This window comes from Nyctereutes procyonoides, unplaced genomic scaffold (genome assembly GCF_905146905.1).
Source record: "Nyctereutes procyonoides isolate TBG_1078 unplaced genomic scaffold, NYPRO_anot_genome, whole genome shotgun sequence".
In the NCBI taxonomy this organism is placed as follows: Eukaryota; Metazoa; Chordata; class Mammalia; order Carnivora; family Canidae; genus Nyctereutes; species Nyctereutes procyonoides.
The window spans coordinates 16,690,669-16,709,290 of record NW_026575046.1 but is presented as its reverse complement, the minus strand read 5'-3'; the positions used below and the strand labels follow the sequence as shown (position 1 = coordinate 16,709,290).

General features: G+C 37.5%; 1 protein-coding gene across 9 annotated transcripts in view; it reads left to right on the top strand.

Annotated features, from left to right (window-relative positions):
- The window catches only part of CPLANE1 (ciliogenesis and planar polarity effector complex subunit 1), a 141,283-nt gene that overhangs the window by 81,669 nt on the left and 40,992 nt on the right, over window positions 1-18,622 (top strand). For 7 of the 9 annotated variants that reach the window (XR_008664356.1, XM_055324960.1, XM_055324967.1 and 4 more), the window contains 11 exons: window positions 958-1,150; window positions 3,081-3,374; window positions 3,550-4,320; window positions 5,992-6,158; window positions 7,177-7,309; window positions 8,118-8,172; window positions 12,745-12,849; window positions 15,159-15,230; window positions 16,849-16,958; window positions 17,315-17,510; window positions 17,906-18,055. Coding sequence is in view for 8 of the 9 variants with exons in the window: in XM_055324960.1 (XP_055180935.1) it covers window positions 958-1,150; window positions 3,081-3,374; window positions 3,550-4,320; window positions 5,992-6,158; window positions 7,177-7,309; window positions 8,118-8,172; window positions 12,745-12,849; window positions 15,159-15,230; window positions 16,849-16,958; window positions 17,315-17,510; window positions 17,906-18,055 (2,246 nt within the window). In the remaining variant the exon portion in view is untranslated. The remainder of the gene's footprint in view (window positions 1-957; window positions 1,151-3,080; window positions 3,375-3,549; window positions 4,321-5,991; window positions 6,159-7,176; window positions 7,310-8,117; window positions 8,173-12,744; window positions 12,850-15,158; window positions 15,231-16,848; window positions 16,959-17,314; window positions 17,511-17,905; window positions 18,056-18,622) is intronic. The other 2 variants (XM_055324962.1, XM_055324963.1) reach the window with 2 other exon arrangements.

The following is an 18,622-nucleotide window of genomic DNA, read 5'->3' as shown; positions in this document are numbered from 1 at the left end:
TTCTCCATTATTGGAATTTATCTCATTGCTACTTGTTGGAAACAAAGGCCAATAAAGTTGTCTTAAAATAGGCAAATCACTTGTAATGCCTGTTTTTCATGGATTTGCCAAATAAAGTTTTGTTACTGAGCTTTTTAGTATTAGATGCTTGATAAAAGGCAAATATTATTACTGAAAGGGAATGAATATAAACCCAAATAATCTAAAAGCAATTTAATATGTTCTTTTCTTTTTAGAGACAATGATCAATTTATTTGGATATAATAATGCCTGCTCCCTTATTTAGTTTGTGAAATCAATTTGCTTACGAAACAAATTTGAGTACCTGCTGTGTTTAAGAAATCATCCCCAAACAATCGTTTTATTTAAAGTAAAACAAAAACTTATTTAGATCTTTAATTTTTATTCCTAAATAAGCATTTTTTTTGGTTAGAGTTTAATTATAAATATAAACTTTGTGATTTGTTTGGAAATGAAGTGTTCACAATACTGTTGTTTCACATTTAATGATGATCAAGAATTTGCTCTATGCATTGTAGAATTACACACTTTTTTAACCCATACTTTTTCTAGTTTTCTTAACTACACTCTGGATCATTAAATTTAGTAACAAAAAACATTCCTAATATAACTACTCTGAATAATTGCACAGGTTTCAAACTCAGATGCTTGCAGGGACCAGGCAAATAAATTGTCAATTGTAACACCATAGGGAGGGACCATGGCTGACTAAGACATTCCATCTCCCTTAATAAAATAGCATTCACGTGAGTACTGTGCTGATGGCTGGTGGCTAGGTGGCTGAGGAGTACAGAACGATAGGCTTTAGGGTTTAAATTTCCTGAAAACTTCCAGAAAGCCTTTACAGTAGAAGAAAAAGGTAATATCAGACTCTCCAGATTGTAGACATCTGATTTGTTTTTTTCTTGTGTTTTTTATATATATGCTTCCATCTAGTACACAGATCTCTGCATTTAAAGATAAATCTTCCTCAGTTCCACCTTTCGTGTCAAATGGAGTCAGCGTTGCCTCACAAACACCTGTGCCAACACCTCTGCAGACCCAGAGCAATGAACCCAGGGCTCAGTTACCAGAGTCTTCAGATTCTGTTAGGCAGATGCTCCAAGATGAAATGTTTAAATTAGTTCAGGTAAGCACATCTCCATATAAATAAGTCAATCTACACATACGATGTATATGTAAGGATTTGAAATATGAACAAAACTCTTAGAAATTGACAAGATGAAATTAAATTGTAGGGTTTTTTTGCTTTGGGCACTCTTCATTTGTTATTCAGAGGCCTGGAGTCCAGGCTGAATTACCTACTTCTCTCTCTCTCTCTCTCTCTCTCTTTTTTTTTTTAAGATTTTATTTATTTATTAATGAGAGACACAGAGACACAGGCAGAGGGAGAAGCAGGCTCCATGCAGGGAGCCCGACGTGGGACTGGATCCCAGGTCTCTAGGATCACGCCCTGGGCTGCAGGCAGTGCTAAACTGCTGCACCACGGGGGCTGCCTTTTTTTTTTTTTTTTTTTTTGGATTACCAAGGGACTTTGCTGGTAGCTGTCTGTATATTTAACAAATTCTCCAGATAATTCTAAGGCATGCAAAGGATTAAGAATCACTGTCTTAGAGAGATATTTTTGCTTTTCTTTTTTTTTCACAACCCATATCCAGTGTGCCCTCTTGATTCTTTTGCCCACAGTGTATTCAGTATAGCACTTGCTGTTTCTATAGCGGTAGCCAGCCTTAGACTCAGAACTTCAGACTTCCATTGTCCTATATATGCATTTTCTAAGACATTCTTTTTTTCAGATACTGTCTTAATACTGTTACTTTCCTGTTTTAAAATGTTCTGTAAATTTCAGGTACCAATTTGTATAATATGAAATAAATCTTGCTTTAAAAATACAGAGTAAAAGGAAAAACACTAAAAATCTCAATACTAGTTATCTTTGAGGATAGGATAATGGATGATTTTTTTGTGTGTGCTTTTTTTTTTCCGTAAAAAAGCATGTTTTTTTCTTTACTTTTTTTTTTTTTTTTTTTTTTAGTAATTGAAGGGAACTTAGATTTTTTTTTTTTTTTTTTAACCTGCAGTGTTTCCCTACTGGTATGTTTCATCAAGTGCAAATTCTTCTGTTGGGCTTGAAAGATCCACAGCCAGCTTTTACCTTCCCTCTTTTCCCATTATACTCTCACTAGTCTAGTGGTCTTCAGAGTGCAGTCTCTGGATCAGTAGCATCAGCATCACTTAAATGTTAGAAGTGTATTCTCAGGCCCCATCCCAGACCTATTGAAATCAGAAACTGGGCATGGAGCCCAGCAAAGAGTGCTTTCCAAGTCCTCCAGGAGATTCTGATGGCATTCCAAAGTTTGGGAACTCCCACACTCACCTGTCCTCTCCTTAGAGCTGCTGTTAATTTCCTGTTCCATCTAAGCCAGTGTTTATGCTAGTGGTTCCCAAGCTTTTCTGCACACTGAAATCACCTTGTCATCTTAAAAATACTAATCCTGGCTTCCATCCCCAGATACTCTGATCTTATTGCTGTGGGTATGACCTGACCATGGGGATTTTTAAATGATGCTCAGGTGGTGATTCTGACGTGCAGCATTTGTCAACCACTGGTCATCCCTTTGCCTTTCGCCTCATCAGCCTTTCCAGGGGAAGTCCTCACTTTCCACCTGTTTGCTGATCTTTGCTTTTTTTTTTTTTTTTTTTTTTTTCTGAAAATTTGATCACAACACTCATTTTAGGACTTCAGTAGTTGTCCTCATTCCACTCCATCAGATCACTCCTTTATGACCCCTGGGATCTTTATGTAAACTGCTTTATAGATAGCCCTGAATCTCATGATGAGTTCATATTTCCAGTTGACAGCTCTTTGAAAACAGGAAGGTATTCTTTCTTTCCTTTTTAAAAAAATCTCCCCCACCTCTGCCTCCTGCTCAGCATTCGTGGGTCTGACAGATATTAAGACAAAAGCATGATTGTTGTGGAATACTCAGATCATTGTTGTTGATTCTTTAGATTTTTTCACTATATTTTAAAATAGTTTAATTTTTATTTTATCCTAGCTGCAACAGATCAACTTCACGAGCCTAATGCAAATAGTAGGATCATCTTTTGCTAACCTCTCAGATATACATCGACTTCTGCAGCAGCCTCAGTCTGTGCCTCTGGTGGGAAGCCAAGTATTAAACCCCACGAGAGGGAGTAGTGATGTTGATGACACCAGTAGACATTTTAAGGAGAGATCTTTTATTAAACCACAGCCTGTAGGAGAGTACACCAGAGAGCATGGCAAGAAGAGTCCACACTGCCCTAAAGGAGTTGTGCAGTCTGATCAAAACAGTCATGGAAATTTACAGGTAACACATTAAAAAAATACCATTAAAGTTGTTCTAGCAGTTCAGGTGTTGGCTTTTTGTTATTTTTAGCAGTTATTACATTCCATCTCCTCCAAAACATATTGAACATTGTTTGCAAAATAAGAAGTTTGTAATATACTCTAAACTTACATAACAGCTTCTTTTTCTCTTCCAGAATGTACCACATGGGAGTATTCCTTTATGTGAGTTCGAAAGCCCACCTCCCAGTACAGGATTAACTCCAGCATCTCAAAGCTTACCAACCACTGCACTGCCTCCTGCTCCTGCTGGAAGTTCTGCTTTCCACCTTTTGTCTCCATCTTTTGCCATTCCAAAGACACCTAGACTCATCCCAGCTGCAAAAACTTTCGGACCTGCTGATGGTTTTCCTTTGCTTCAGTTTCAGCCTAAGCATGAATTTAAGTCCCTCTCCTTCCATTCAGGAAGAGTTCAACAAGTTCCCTTCAGGCCCCTGCCACAGCCTAAAGAGGCATGGGGGTTATCCGCTTCCTTCCAGCCTCTTTTGCCACAAAGAACAATGCCTACTACTTCAGTGTCCCCTTTGAATTTGAGCCACTATAATACCGAAGCCATAAAAAAAGCAGAGGAGCAGGAGAAATGGGCAGAAACTGTAACTACAGAAATCCCTAAGCATGTGAACCTGGATCAGTATGTTGGACAAGAAAACTTGACACCTCAACAGGACTCTTCAGTATTTATAAAACCAGAAAAACTACTTGATGTTAAGCCAGGGCCCCTTGAGATATCTCCTCAGAATACCTTTGGACTTCCATTATTGCATCTACAACTTAAACCTCCTTATGTATTTTCCTCTGACTCAAGGACGTTGGTAACAATTCCTTCAATACCTACCAGTACTATAGCACAAGAAACAAAATACCCAAGGCTCTCATTACTTCATTCATGCCTATCCTCAGAAAATATGGTAATGAACATTGCAGAGCAATGTGAAAGCAGTCCTGCATTTTTCATACCATAAATACTACACATGAGATGAAAAGTTCTTACACATTTCTTTTGTTCCCCCCACAATTCTTTTTTTAAAATAATGTTTCTGTTACTGGAAGTAACATAAAATTCCAATTCAAAATGATAATTAGGTATTGTAAAGCTTTTAGGTCTGTCTTGTATACCGATGCTAGCATCGGTGAGACTTTTTCATAGGTATTTCTTCTCAGAGAAGAAATAAGAAGTAAAATAAAATGACCAGTATTCTTGTTCATATGGGTATGTGTGGGGCGGGGGGAGAGAAAGGGAGGGCACATGTGTAAGTGTCACACACATTATTTCCTGTCCCTAGTAGTTATATGATTGCCTTCAAATCTGTTACAGTTTAAAGTAGTTAAATAGACCCAGGTCTATAAATCGTTGTGCATGTTTTTAAGAATGGTATATTTTTAATGTACTTAAAAAGATTGAATCTTTATAAACCCACAGAATCCTCTTTAAAGTTGTAAGCTTTGATTTATGAAATTCAAATTGGTTTCTTTTTAAGATTTATTTATTTATTTATTTATTTATTTATTTATTTATTTATTTATTTATTTATTTATGATAGACATAGAGAGAGAGAGAGGCAGAGACACAGGAGGAGGGAGAAGCAGGCTCCCTTCCAGGAGCCCGATGCAGGACTCGATCCTGGGACTGCAGCATCGCGCCCTGGGCCAAAGGCAGGCACCAAACCACTGAGCCACCCAGGGATCCCTGAAATTCAAATTGTTTTGGCTCTAATTTTATAAATTAGTAGTACCATATTAGGAAGGTAATTGAATCATTCATGCTCTGATGCACTTTTAAGATATGAAGATGGTACTGGGAAAAGAAATGGTCATTCTTTAGCAGTAGTACTTATGCCTTCTTTTGTTCTAAACACACTATGAACAGAAAAGAAAGGATTAAAGGTATGGAAAAGCAGATATTTTGAGAGATATTTAAAGGAATTTTTTTATTAGAATGGTATAATGAACCCCTAAGTTATATTACCCAATGTCAGTACTTATCAACATACTGCTAATCTGTTTCTTCCATAATCTTCACTTCTCTGTATCCTCCCTGTTTGAAAGCATTTTAAGTCAAATGCTAGACTTATGTATTTCATTTATAAGATTTTTATTTTTAAGATATTTTATTTATTTGACAGAGAGAGCACAAGCAAGGGGAGTTGCAGAGGGAGAGGGAGAAGCAGACTCTCCACTGAGCATGGAGCCCAATGTGGGGCTTGATCCCAGGACCCTGAGATCATGACCTGAGCCGAAGGCAGATGCTTAGCTGACTGAGCCACCCAGGCGCCCCGTGGAAGATTTTTAATGTAGAAAAGAAATTAAGAAGATTAGCACTTCTAGCTTAGTTTCTGAAATAAGATGACCCAGTCGGAATATCTAGCACTCTAAAAGAATTTATTTTTTAAACTCTGGATACTCTGATAAATCTTACCAGTCCAGATCAATTTGTTATCCTGACATGTTCTCTCTCTCTCTCTCTCTCTCTCTCATACACACACACACACTTAATTTAAAGATGTTTTCCTGAAATTTTTATTAATATATTACATAATTGAGGTTTGTAATTTTAAATTATTATGCTTTATTTCTTATAGTACAAAAACCTACAACTTATTCCACTTGAAAGCCTCATTGCATTCAAACAAAGCCAAGAGAAACAAACACATGATTTATTTGAACAAGGTGATTCTGGACACCTTCAGCTTCTGAATGTCAAAATAGAACCATCTGAAGTGAGACAAGGAAGGGACAGTAAAAAAAGGCAAGTTTTTTTCTACATATTTTATTTATTCATGAGAGATGCAGAGAGAGGCAGAGATACAAGCAGAGAGAGAAGCAGGCTCCCTGGGGAGCCCGTGTGGGACTCGATCCCAGGACCTATAGAAAATTTCTATATTGTGAGAGGGAAATAATATTATTTCTTACATTTTATTAAGGAATTCCTTCCTGGAATTCATAGGCTGGAAGTTTCTTTTACATTTTTCTGTAACATTATGAGCAGTTTTCTTTTGTAGGACAAATATTTGCCATCTCATACAATATTCCATGTACTATCTAATGCACTGAAGTAATACTGCTATTCAGCTTATTATATTTTCTAGATTCTTACATAGGAAGCAGGAGGATAAGTGATGTGAATTGTTTCAGGACACTAAAACATGCACGTATAAAGCAAGGCTGTGACATCTAATGAAGAGGGTTTATAGTGTTTTACTCATGATGGGTATGCAAAAATGTATTGATTGGTAGGTTATTACTGAGTCTAGAAAATACTTTAAGAGTTTCACATTTATTAGATCCTAAAATCTATTACCAGTGCTCTCTTTCCAGAAATGGTTCCTTCCTTCCATGTAAGTCTTCTCCTTAGCTTCTTGGGCCTTCTTTCTTCCCTGCTGGGATTTCACTGAGGTGGCTCAAGTGTTCTTAACTTCTTCAGAAGGGTGCCTGGAGTCATCCATAGGGTTTCTGGGGTTATCTCAGAGTCTGAAGAAAAGAGAGTTTGAAAATTACCTAAAACGTGTGACTCTGACTGGAGATTCCAGTGACTAACACAGAAAAGTCAGTTCAGTAGTAGAGGAACTAGAACTAACTTTCATGTCTTCCTGACCTTTGCTTATATTTGCTCAAATTCTAGCAAAGTATGTTGCTGATTTAATTATATGCCACTGAAAATAATTTATTGGCATAATTTTGATAACTGTCTCCCTATATAGCATGACATAAGTGAAGAACCGATGTTCCTAAAGTAGTAACATGTTTTATTCTCTTGTCTTTAACAGACGAAGACGACGAGCTGAGAAAGAGCTGCAAGAAAAAGGATCAGAAAAACTAAAGAGAAAGCCAAGTGTGGCTTCCCAACCAGAGGGTTCCCTTGTTAATGATAATGATTCAGAAATAGTTACAAAGCCCAAGGTACGCTTCCCTGATCTGCATGTACAGAGTTGGGAATGTCTTTGTGGTTTATCTAGTTTTCTGATTGCTGGAATCTTCTGATTGTGATTAGGAGAATCTTTATATCGTTAAGTACATAAACCCTGCTGCATCCCTCCATGGAATAGTAGACATATAGTTGCATTTGCGAAAAGTGAGTTAATGATAAATAAAAAAAAATGTAGTTTAGAGCATCTGCCTGTGTGATGTTTTTATATTTGAAATCATTCCTTGCTTTTTTCCGTGATATATTAATGCATGTCATACATGTTCTTTGGGTGGCTCCTGTTACATTTCCCACACGTAGGTTTGTTACATAACCTGATATTCAAATCAGATCTTTTCAAACATTCCTTCTAAATTTGATGACAGTTTATGGATTTTTGCAACAAATTAGATAAACACAGTTTTGTTTACAAGGATTTTTATAAAAGCATACTTCAGTAAGCCTCAAGAGCATATTTGGAGGCACTAAGTGACATTGTTAAGTCCCTGAGCAGTTTGGGTAGGGTGGGGGTACTAGTTGAATGTTAAAGCTACTCTGTAGTGGGGAAGTGCACATTGTAATTTAGAAGCTGCATTAAATTGGTAATGTTCTTTTTTTATTGTTTGGTTTGTGAGTTTTGTGAACTCCTTTGTGGAGTTACTTTGATAGAGTAAATAAATATTTCTAGAATGTATGTGAACGCATACATAAACATTCAACAGTCCTCTTAGCTATTGAATTTTTTTCAAAATAATGAATGTTTTTGAGTTATAATCATAGTTGATCATTTGGGGATTCATTTAGGAGCAACAAGAACATCCTCGTTCCCAGCCTTTGGATGACTTCGATATTCCTTTTGGTATGTATAAGCATGATTAATGTAGTGTCTCAGTTCAAAGTTAACATCAGCTTTCTAGAATTATGTATGTAAAAGTGAGACTAATTTTTTTTTTATGTTTTGAGACTAAGTTGTTTTCATTTTATCTTTGACAAGATAGTGTGTATGTATGTATTTGTGTGTGTTTGTGTTTTGGTGTGTTATCTGGTCGAGCAGTGATTGACAAACTGTGGCCCACAGGCCAGATCCAGACCATGCCTGTTTTTGTAAATCAAATTTTTTATTTTTTATTTTTTTTAAATAAATTAATTTTTATTGGTGTTCAATTTACCAACATACAGAATAACACCCAGTGCTCATCCCGTCAAGTGTCCCCCTCAGTGCCCGTCACCCATTCACCCCCACCCCCCGCCCTCCTCCCCTTCCACCACCCCTAGTTCGTTTCCCAGAGTTAGGAGTCTTTATGTTCTGTGTCCCTTTCTGATACATCCCACACATTTCTTCTCCCTTCCCTTATATTCCCTTTCACTATTATTCATATTCCCCAAATGAATGAGAACATACACTGTTTGTCTTTCTCCGATTGACTTACTTCACTCAGCATAATACCCTCCAGTTCCATCCACGTTGAAGCAAATGGTGGGTATTTGTCGTTTCTAATGGCTGAGTAATATTCCATTGTATACATAAACCACATCTTCTTTATCCATTCATCTTTCGATGGGCACCGAGGCTCCTTCCACAGTTTGGCTATTGTGGACATGGCTGCTAGAAACATCGGGGTGCAGGTGTCCCGGCGTTTCATTGCATCTGAATCTTTGGGGTAAATCCCTAACAGTGCAATTGCTGGGTCGTAGGGCGGGTTTATTTTTAACTCTTTGAGGAACCTCCACACAGTTTTCCAGAGTGGCTGCACCAGTTCACATTCCCACCAACAGTGTAAGAGTGTTCCCTTTTCTCCGCATCCTCTCCAACATTTGTTGTTTCCTGCCTTGTTAATTTTCCCCATTCTCACTGGTGTGAGGTGGTATCTCATTGTGGTTTTGATTTGTATTTCCCTGATGGCAAGTGATGGAGAGCATTTTTTCATGTGCATGTTGGCCATGTCTGTGTCTTCCTCTGTGAGATTTCTCTTCATGTCCTTTGCCCATTTCATGTGTAAATCAAATTTTTAAAAAAATATTTATTTATTTACTTTAGAGAGAGAGAGTGCACACGTGTGTGTTATGATTTGGGGGAGGGGCAGAGGTAAGGAAAGGGGAGAGAGAATCTCAAGCAGACTCCCCAGTGAGCACACTCAACCTGACATGAGGCTCGATCTCATGACCCTGAGAGCACAACTTGTGCTGAAACCCCGAGTCAGAGGCTCACTTACTATGCCACCCAGGCGCCCCTTTGTAAATCAAGTTTTATTGAAATGCAGCTATGCCCGTGTATTTACACCTTGTTGATGACAGATTATGCACTGCAGCAGGGTTTGCTTCTTGCAAGAGGAATCATACAGTCTGCAAAGCCTAAAATATTTATTTTCTGGCCCTTTTCAGAAAAAATTTGGTGGTCCCTATCGTAGAGTAGGCAATTAATTAAAATCTACGATAAGATACTGATACACAAGGCCTAAAAGGAAATCACGGAAGAACGTGTCTGTTGAGTTCATCATAGAAACACATTAAGGAATCAGTTGAGAAGAGTACCTGTGTATAAGATAGGAAGTTCTTCCCTTTCCCTAGTGGCTCAGTTGGTTTCCTGCCACCAAATAACATGTGTTCCCTGAGGCTTTTTCCTCAGTAATTTTCATACACATACACATAAACATTCAGTCTCATGACTTCAGCTCTTAACATTTGTTTGGTGACACTCAAATACACACCTGTCCTCTCTCATCTTTCTTTTCTCCTTTCGCCTTAGATTCAACATGTCCAGATTTTAAACTGGCGTCTTGCTATTAGTGATATCACCATTCTCTTGACTGGTCAAGAGTTTTACTTTGAAAGTCATCTTGATTTCTCCCTCACCTTGGTTACCCCTTCCCGTCACTTACTTCTCAACCTGGTCCTCCCTCCCTTTCTTCATGCCACTGCCCTCTGTCAGGCTTCCGCCTAGCTACATTGCGCAGTTTTCTTCCCCAACTGAACTGCTTAGCTCTTGTCTCTCAGTTTCCTAACCCATCTGCTATTCTTTCCCACTCGCTTGTCTTAAAACCACTTTTTTTCTCACCCTTAAGTGTTTTGTTTTGTTTTTTGGCTTTGTGAAGGTAATACATGTTCCCTGGAGAAAAATTAGGAAATACAAATAGGGAATAAGAAGAATATTAAAATCTTCCCCCCACAAAAAAACTCCCATAATTTTTCTGTCTAGAGATAGCTAGTGTTAATAGTATTTTAAGGTTTATTTTTTTAATATCTCCACCCATATATATCTATAAATACACATATATTTATGTACATTTATATATGTTTATATATTTATATATATATAAAGAATACCTCCTTTACTTGTTTATTACTTGCTTGTTTTTACATACTAGTGTTGAGGTAAATATCTTTCCATATCACTAGACATTCTTCTACAATGTCATTTTTTTTAAAAAACTATTTTTTTTAAATTTTTATTTATTTATGATAGTCACAGAGTGAGAGAGAGAGAGGCAGAGACATAGGCAGAGGGAGAATCAGGCTCCATGCACCGGGAGCCCGACGTGGGATTCGATCCCGGGTCTCCAGGATCGCGCCCTGGGCCAAAGGCAGGCGCCAAACCGCTGCGCCACCCAGGGATCCCCTACAATGTCATTTTTTTTAAAAGATTTTATTTATTTATTCACAACACACACACACACACACACACACACACACACACACAGAAGCAGAGACAGAGGCAGAGGCAGAGGCAGAAGCAGACTCCCTGCAAGGAGACTGATGTGGGACTTGATCCTGGAACCCATGATCACGCCCTGAGCTGAAGGCAGATGCTCAACCACTAAGCCACCCAGGCATCCCTACAATGTCCTTTTTAGTGACTACATAGTACTCTAGTGGGTGTACATTGTATCATTTCAAACAACAATCTCCAATTCTCTGATACCAATTGATGTCCTATATAATTCAATTCTGACAATAACCTAGAATTAACACAGATCCCACAGATTTATGGCTCAGTCCCAAAAGATTTACCACTTCAGATATTAGCTACAAATGGGGTCCCCTTACACCTGCATTTTTGCCCAGTCAACTACACAGAGATTCCCATGACTCACCCTCCAGGTTCACTAATTTGCTACAGTGATTCCAGAACTCAGAGAAGTGCTTTACTTATGATTATAGTTTTATTATAAAGGATACAATTTAGGAATAGCCAAATGGAAAAGATGCATAAAGGAAGGTTTGGAGATTGAGGGCACAGAGTTTCTACACTCTCCCTTGGGTACCGCCACACTCCCAGCACATCCCTCTGCTCATCAACCCAGAAGCCCTGTTAGCTTCATTGTTTCAGGATTTTTATTGACGTTTCATTATATGGGTGTGATTGATTACATCATTAGCTCTTGGTGACTGAACTCCATCTGCAGCTGCTCTCCTTTCCGCAGAGGTAGGGGGGCCGGAGTGAAGCTGATGAGAGTTCTAACCCTCTGCTTGTGTGGTTCATTCTGCTGGTGACCAGCATCGAAGCTATCTTGGGGCCTGTCAAGGGTCACCTCACTAGCATAAGCCCAGATATAGTCAAAAGGGGCTCATCATGAATAACAACAGGAAATTACTCAGGAAATTTCAAAGATTTAAGGAATTCTATGCTTAGAACCAAGGATGAAGACCAAATATATATATTTTTATTATACTACATTGTGCCATCATTGATCATCTCTTCTGCTCCTTAGTCGTCCTGGATGATGTCCCAGGAAAATCCAAACTCCCTTAATAGACTTTGGACTTGGATTCTACTTGCTGCAGAACTTTTCCGCTTGGGTGGAAATGACCTCACCTGCAGTATGCACAGTCCCGATTTGTTTTCCTCCCCCTTCCAGGTGCTTTGTTTTCTGCTCCTTGTCCATCCCCATTTGTGTCACTACCTACTCAACCCCAAAACATAGGTTCTCTGGATTCTCCTTTCCCCACCTTCTCACTTAGTCAGTAACCAGGTCTTGTCTGTTTTACCTTCTTTGTAATTTTAAATCTATCGTTTCTGCTCCATTTTTCACCATTACTGGAGGTACTTATCTGAACTGTTACAGCAGCCTCACTTGTCTGATTATCTTCGATTTAGCCACTCCCATCTGCTTTCCACACACTGGCTTAGGTGGTTTTTCTAGAACATCAGTTGGACCATATCATTTTCTTAACATTTTCTACTGCAGCTTCATTAGCCAGAAGAACATCTAGGTTCTACCCCTGGACATAGAGAATCTTCCACAATTTTGGTTTTGATTTCACTGAGCTGCCTTTGAGAGTTAATGTAGGTAGCACCTCATTCAGAAAGTCCATTTTGATAACACCTTGGCACCCCATACCTCCCCTCCCTAGAGTTAGATACTCTGCGTTTGGATTCCAGGTAATATGTTGGCTTCTCAGTGATTGCTTTCAATGTTTTTTTATGTTTAAGAAATGCTGCAAGATGATATTAATACTTCAGCTGGATTGCATTTCATGGCCTCTGTAAGAAAGAAGGCTATAGAATGTCAGGATGCAAGTACAAATACAGACCCAGGTAAAATACTATTTTAATTTTTAAAATTCATATATATTTATTTTTTTAAAGATTTTATTTATTTATTTATGAGAGACACAGAGAGAGGCAGAGACATAGACAGAAGGAGAAGCAGGCCCCTCTCGGGGAGCCTGATACGGGACTCCATCCCAAGACCCCGGGATCACGCCCTGAGCCGAAAGCAGATGCTCAACCACTGAGCCACCCAGGCATCCCTAAAATTCATTTATTTTTGGTAACATTTAATATATCTAAATTTTTTCTTCAAAACAATGACTTAAAGTGAATTTTAAGGGATAGTAGGTATTCATTCCAGGTTCTTGTTCTCAACCCTGGCATATATTTTACAAATTTTAAACTTAAGATTAAATGTTGAATTTACAACTTAAGCCATAATAGAAAATTTTGTTCAAAATACCATGGACTACATCCTAAATCAGTAGAAATAATGTTTTGAATTTCGGTTCTCTATGCCATTAATTGCCATCACTGGGATTTCATGCCTAAAACCAAGAAGCCTGGAGCTTTGGCTGGTGAAGTTGAGTGAGGAAGAGGACTAGATTGGGTTTGGTGTGGGAAGGGCATATGTAACTGTGTCCAAGAATAGAGTAAATAAAAGTTGAAGGAACTATTATTTGGAATTTTGCCTGACAAACTTCCTCATTCATGTAAGTGATCTGACCTTGTGTTATAGAAGTTCTTTTCTATATTTAGGAAACAGTTGCTCTTAACTGTGTTCAGAACCTTGCAAGTGCTTTTTTAAACCTCTAGTTTTATATTATTTTAAAATGATATTTATAGATGTGGTTTCAAAATAATATATAATCATAGTAGAATATTTGGATAATGTAGCAAAGTTATGAAGAAGATGAAATTAACTATAATTATACTACTTAGAAGTAACATTTTTTTAAAAGGTTTGTTTATTTTAGTGGGGGAGGGGCAGAGGGAGAGGGAGAGAAACTCAAGCTGGCTCAGACTCTGCGTGGAGTACAGAGCCCCATGTAGGGCTGATTCCATGACCCAAAATCACAACCTGAGCCAAAACCAGGAGTTGGATGCTTAACCAACTGTGCCACCCAGGCACCCTAGAAGTAATATTTTGATGATTTTTCTTTCAATCTTCTTTTGCACATTTTACATAGTTTGATACAGTAGATAGTACAGGTGTCCTCCCTCACTATCTGAACTTTCATCTTCCAAATATTATTGCTGTCTTCGCTAGAATTTAATCCTTCATGGGTCCCAGTGTTTGTTTTTTACCCAGCTTTCTTTGGACACACCAGTTAGACTGTCTCTTTAATTGTTTCATTATTATAGTATAGTTTATACATATAGTATTTACATATATACAAGGTATAGAATTTACTTATGTATTTGCTTACAGTATATGTTTGCAGTAGAGTATCAGTATTCTATCTGAAATGGTCAGTACTACTGCATGTGCACACAAACTAATGGATTAAATGAATGTTAATTTAGAAGTGATGTTTAAAATGCTTTATATTTAATACTCCATGATGGGTAGTTAGTTAGATGTTTAAGAATTGTTTAATGTTTGGGAATATGGGATGGCCTAGGACATCTTTTTTCCCTTATTTAAAAACTCTCTTGGTATCTGTGCAGCACATTTGTAAGAATGGATTGGATTTGGATAACAGAAGTTACCTGTATTTTGTATCCCTTGCTTTTCACTTTGATTTCTGTTTATGCCATACATTTCCCCATATCATTAAAAAGTACTTTATAAGGATATTCCTTCTTCCAGCTGTGCCATAAAATATTTAACAAATTATTTATTTTTGAATGCATTAGTTGGTTTCCAGTATTTTTCTCTTACAAATAATGCTTCTGTATCTTCTCACTTATGAGCCTTTTTTTTGGGTCATCACTGTGATTTAGCTAATTCCTTTATCTTTACCCATGTGATGGGTCATAAAAAGGCACCTGACTGTTTAGTTTTCATTTCTGTCTGAGGTTGAGCATGTAGAAAATGTTTTTTGATGCAAATGGTGTATATGCATTTCAGAAACATTCTTAAAAGAGAAAGCCTATGAGAAAGCCTTTGGAGGTATTTTACTGCTAGATAGTCTTCTAGAATTGGCTGCCTGTTTGCTAGAAGTCTGTTACCCAGGGTGAATAATAATAAAATCTGAAAGTATCATTAATTTTTAAAAATTAAATTCTTAGCTGTCAATCTACTACCTTTAATATACAATATCTAAAAATCTGCGTTCATATATTTATTTTTTTGTTTGTGAAATTTTCTGTTTTCTTTTTTTGCCTCAAATCTCCAAACTGACTACAAGATAAAAAAGCTGCTTCTCAAGAAATTGTTACTGAATGTTGTAAAGATCAACAAATCATTTCTCCCATATCAGGTGTGATTTTTTCTCTTTTTTTCTGAGAATAGCATTATAATTAAAGATTATGTTTCTGTGATGCTAAAACAAGAGTTACTGTCATCTGTAAGAAAAGCAATAAAACCAATCAATTGATTCAATAGAGATAGAATGATAATTTAAGTATTTTCACTTTTTTCTAGTTTTTGAGTTATCATATAGTTTAAATTCAAAACCTGGTACCAAGTTTCCAGTATTCAATATAACAAGAAGTTATATTTTGCATATTAAATTTGAAAGCAATGTTCTATTAAAAATAAGATGCTAGGAAATAAAATGAGAGTCCTAGGACAAAAGGAACAGAGTTAAACCATTTGCTGACCTATTGTGACAGGCTTCTTTATTGTTCTTTTGAATAAGAAGCTGATGACTTTTGTAGAACTTAAGTGTTAAACATTTCAAGTGGTAAAATTTAGCTATGGACTCTATGAATATTCTGGAAACTACTGAATACTGAGTTGTGCTCTTTTATTATTTTTTTAAGAAGATATAGAGAGAGTGGGGGGCTGGCAAAGGGAGAGGGAGAATTCTAAGCAGGCTTTATGCTCAGCTCAGAGCCTGACGCAAAAGATCGATCTCGTGACTCTGAGATTGTAACCTTTGGCAAAATTAAAAGTTGGATGCTTAACCAACTGAAGCACCCAGGGACTCCTGAATTGTGCCCCTTTAAAGAATGTGAATTATATCTCAGTAAACCTTTACAAGCAAACAAATAATTTTTTAAAAAGTGTTGAAAGTAAAAAGACATAATTATGGGTTAATTTCCTAAGCTGGTTTTCTTGAACTCTCCTAAACAAACATGATTTAATATATCCGAAATGGAAATAGGAAATTACAGCATTTTCTTTCTTTACTTCTTTCTTCTCCGTGCCCAGCATGGAGCCCAGCACAGGGCTTAAGAGATCAAGACCTGATCTGAAATCAAGAGTCAGATGCTTAACTGAGTGAGCCACCCAGGTGCCCCAGGAAATTATAGCATTTTCTTGATATGACTTAGACACTTTGTTATCCTTGTGAATCATTTATATGAAAAAAAGCAATAGTCAATCTCCCATCAATTATGAATTACTCTAGAGTAAATTGCCTTTAGAATTTATTTATGTTATGAAACTTCTACTTGATTTTTAAAAGATTTTATTTTTAAGTAATCTTTTCACCCAACATGTGGCTCAAACTCCGAATCCTGAGATCAAGAGCCACCCACTCCACTGACTGAGCCAGCTAGGCACCCCCTACTTAGATTTTATTTATTATTTTTATTTATTTATTTTTATTTTATTTATTTTTTTTAAGTTTTTTTAAAATTTTATTTATTCATAGAGACACACACAGAGAGAGAGGGGGGGGGGCAGAGACACACGCAGAGGGAGAAGCAGGCCCCATGCAGCGAGCCTGATGTGGGACTCGATCTCGGGTCTCCAGGATCACACCCTGGGCTGCAGGCGGCGCTAAACCGCTGCGCCACCGGGGCTGCCCTACTTAGATTTTTAACAAAATTTTATGTTGTTTGTTGCTAACTTGTTATAATGCTAATGACTTGGAGCTATTTACAGGTTTTTGTTTTTTAATTCTTGATTTTTCTTTTCTTAATTTTCAGAACATGAACCTTTGACTGTTCCTCAAGTGTTGGCTCCAGATGTATATCTAAATCTCAAACTTCCCAGTGAAATATCAGAGAAACCTATGTCACCTTCACCATCGGATCTGGTACTAAATTTAGTATTGTGTTTTATTCAGAGGTTTTATAATACCTTGCTAAAATTTATTATGGTCATCTGGATTATTCAAGTGTATAGAATGAAGTGAGACTAAAAATGTCACCTATGTACCTTTGTTCGAAAGATTTAAAAATTAAGATTTAAATATTGTGCCCCAAAGTGTTTAAATTAAGACCATAACACATACTTCCTACAGTTTTCCCTAAGTTAGATCCATATAAGCTCTTCTTGCCTTTAGAATTAAATCTTTTTTTTTTTTTTAAATCTTTACAGAGGAGGAGGGTGCAGATTGGCTCCATAGAGTAAAAACAATGTATCCTTCTTTGATTTTGTGTTTTGGTTCAGGTTGGACACACTTACATAAATGTGATTGACATTAAAGCTGATGATCTACAGGAATTGCCTATCAGAGAAGAGCCTACAAGTGATACAATTATCAAACAGCCAAGTGATCATCTGGAGGCCCCAACTTCTGCAGAATTACATTATATGGCAGCTTCAGTTACAAATGCTGTTCCCCTGCACAGTTTTAAGGGTGAAGGTAATATTTTTTTACTACTTTTTAAGTAGATTAAAAACATTTTAAGCATTCTTTAATATAGCATGGTTATTCCTTCTCAAGTCTCTTAGCTCTTCTCCAAACCCACTATACTTTTGGATGTTTATATTCACATTTAAAAATGTTCTTTTTGTGGGAGGGGCGGAGGGGCAGAGGGTGAGGGGGAGAGAATCTCAAGCAGACTTCCACACCCAGTGCAGAGCCCGACGCGGAGCTTGATCTTACAACCCTGAGATCATGACCTGAGCCGAAATCAAGAGTTGGATGCTTAGTCAAGTGAGCCACACGGGTGCCCCTAGAAATGTTCTATTAATCTTCTAAATACCTTATTTAGAAGGTTAGACTCAATCTTTGTATGTTTTTCATATTCTTGATAGAGTCTGCCAATTCCACTGTGGATGTATTATTTAAACCTGCAAAAGTGTCTCCATCCTGTGTGGATGAAAGAAGCTGGAGAGCTGGTGTCACAGAAGTGAAGGAACCTGGTGTCACCTCACCTATATCATCAGAAATACAGCAGGACAAAGGTGAATGCCCTAAATATATAACATGACTCTCTCCCTTCCCTAAATTACTGATATATAGAAACAGGCTCTAAAACTTGGTAATTGTAGGGCAGTTCCAGCGGCTCAGCAGTTTAGTGCCACCTTCAGCCCAGGGCATGATCCTGGGGACCCAGGATCGAGTCCCATGTCGGGCTCCTTTCATGGAGCCTGCTTCTCCCTCTGCCTGTGTCTGTGCCTGCCTCTCTCTCTCTGTCTCTCTCTCGCTCTCTGTGTCTCTCATGAATAAATAAGTAAACAACAACAACAAAAAAAAAAACTTGGTAATTGCAAAAGAAATCAGGAAAAGGCTTTTCCCTTGCTAGGGAGAGTGGGGTTAGATAGGTAAATGAGGTAGGGGCATGGTTCCAAAGCTGGGGCCCATGGGTATTTTACAAGGAGACAACAGGTCTTTTTGTGCATATGTCTTTTCTTAAGTAAGGAGGCTAAAAGTAAATATCCTATGGGATGTCATGAGTGCTTTGGTTTTAAAAAGGAATTCTCATATTTCAAAAGGTGGGGGATTCTAGAATAGCACATAGAAAATACACA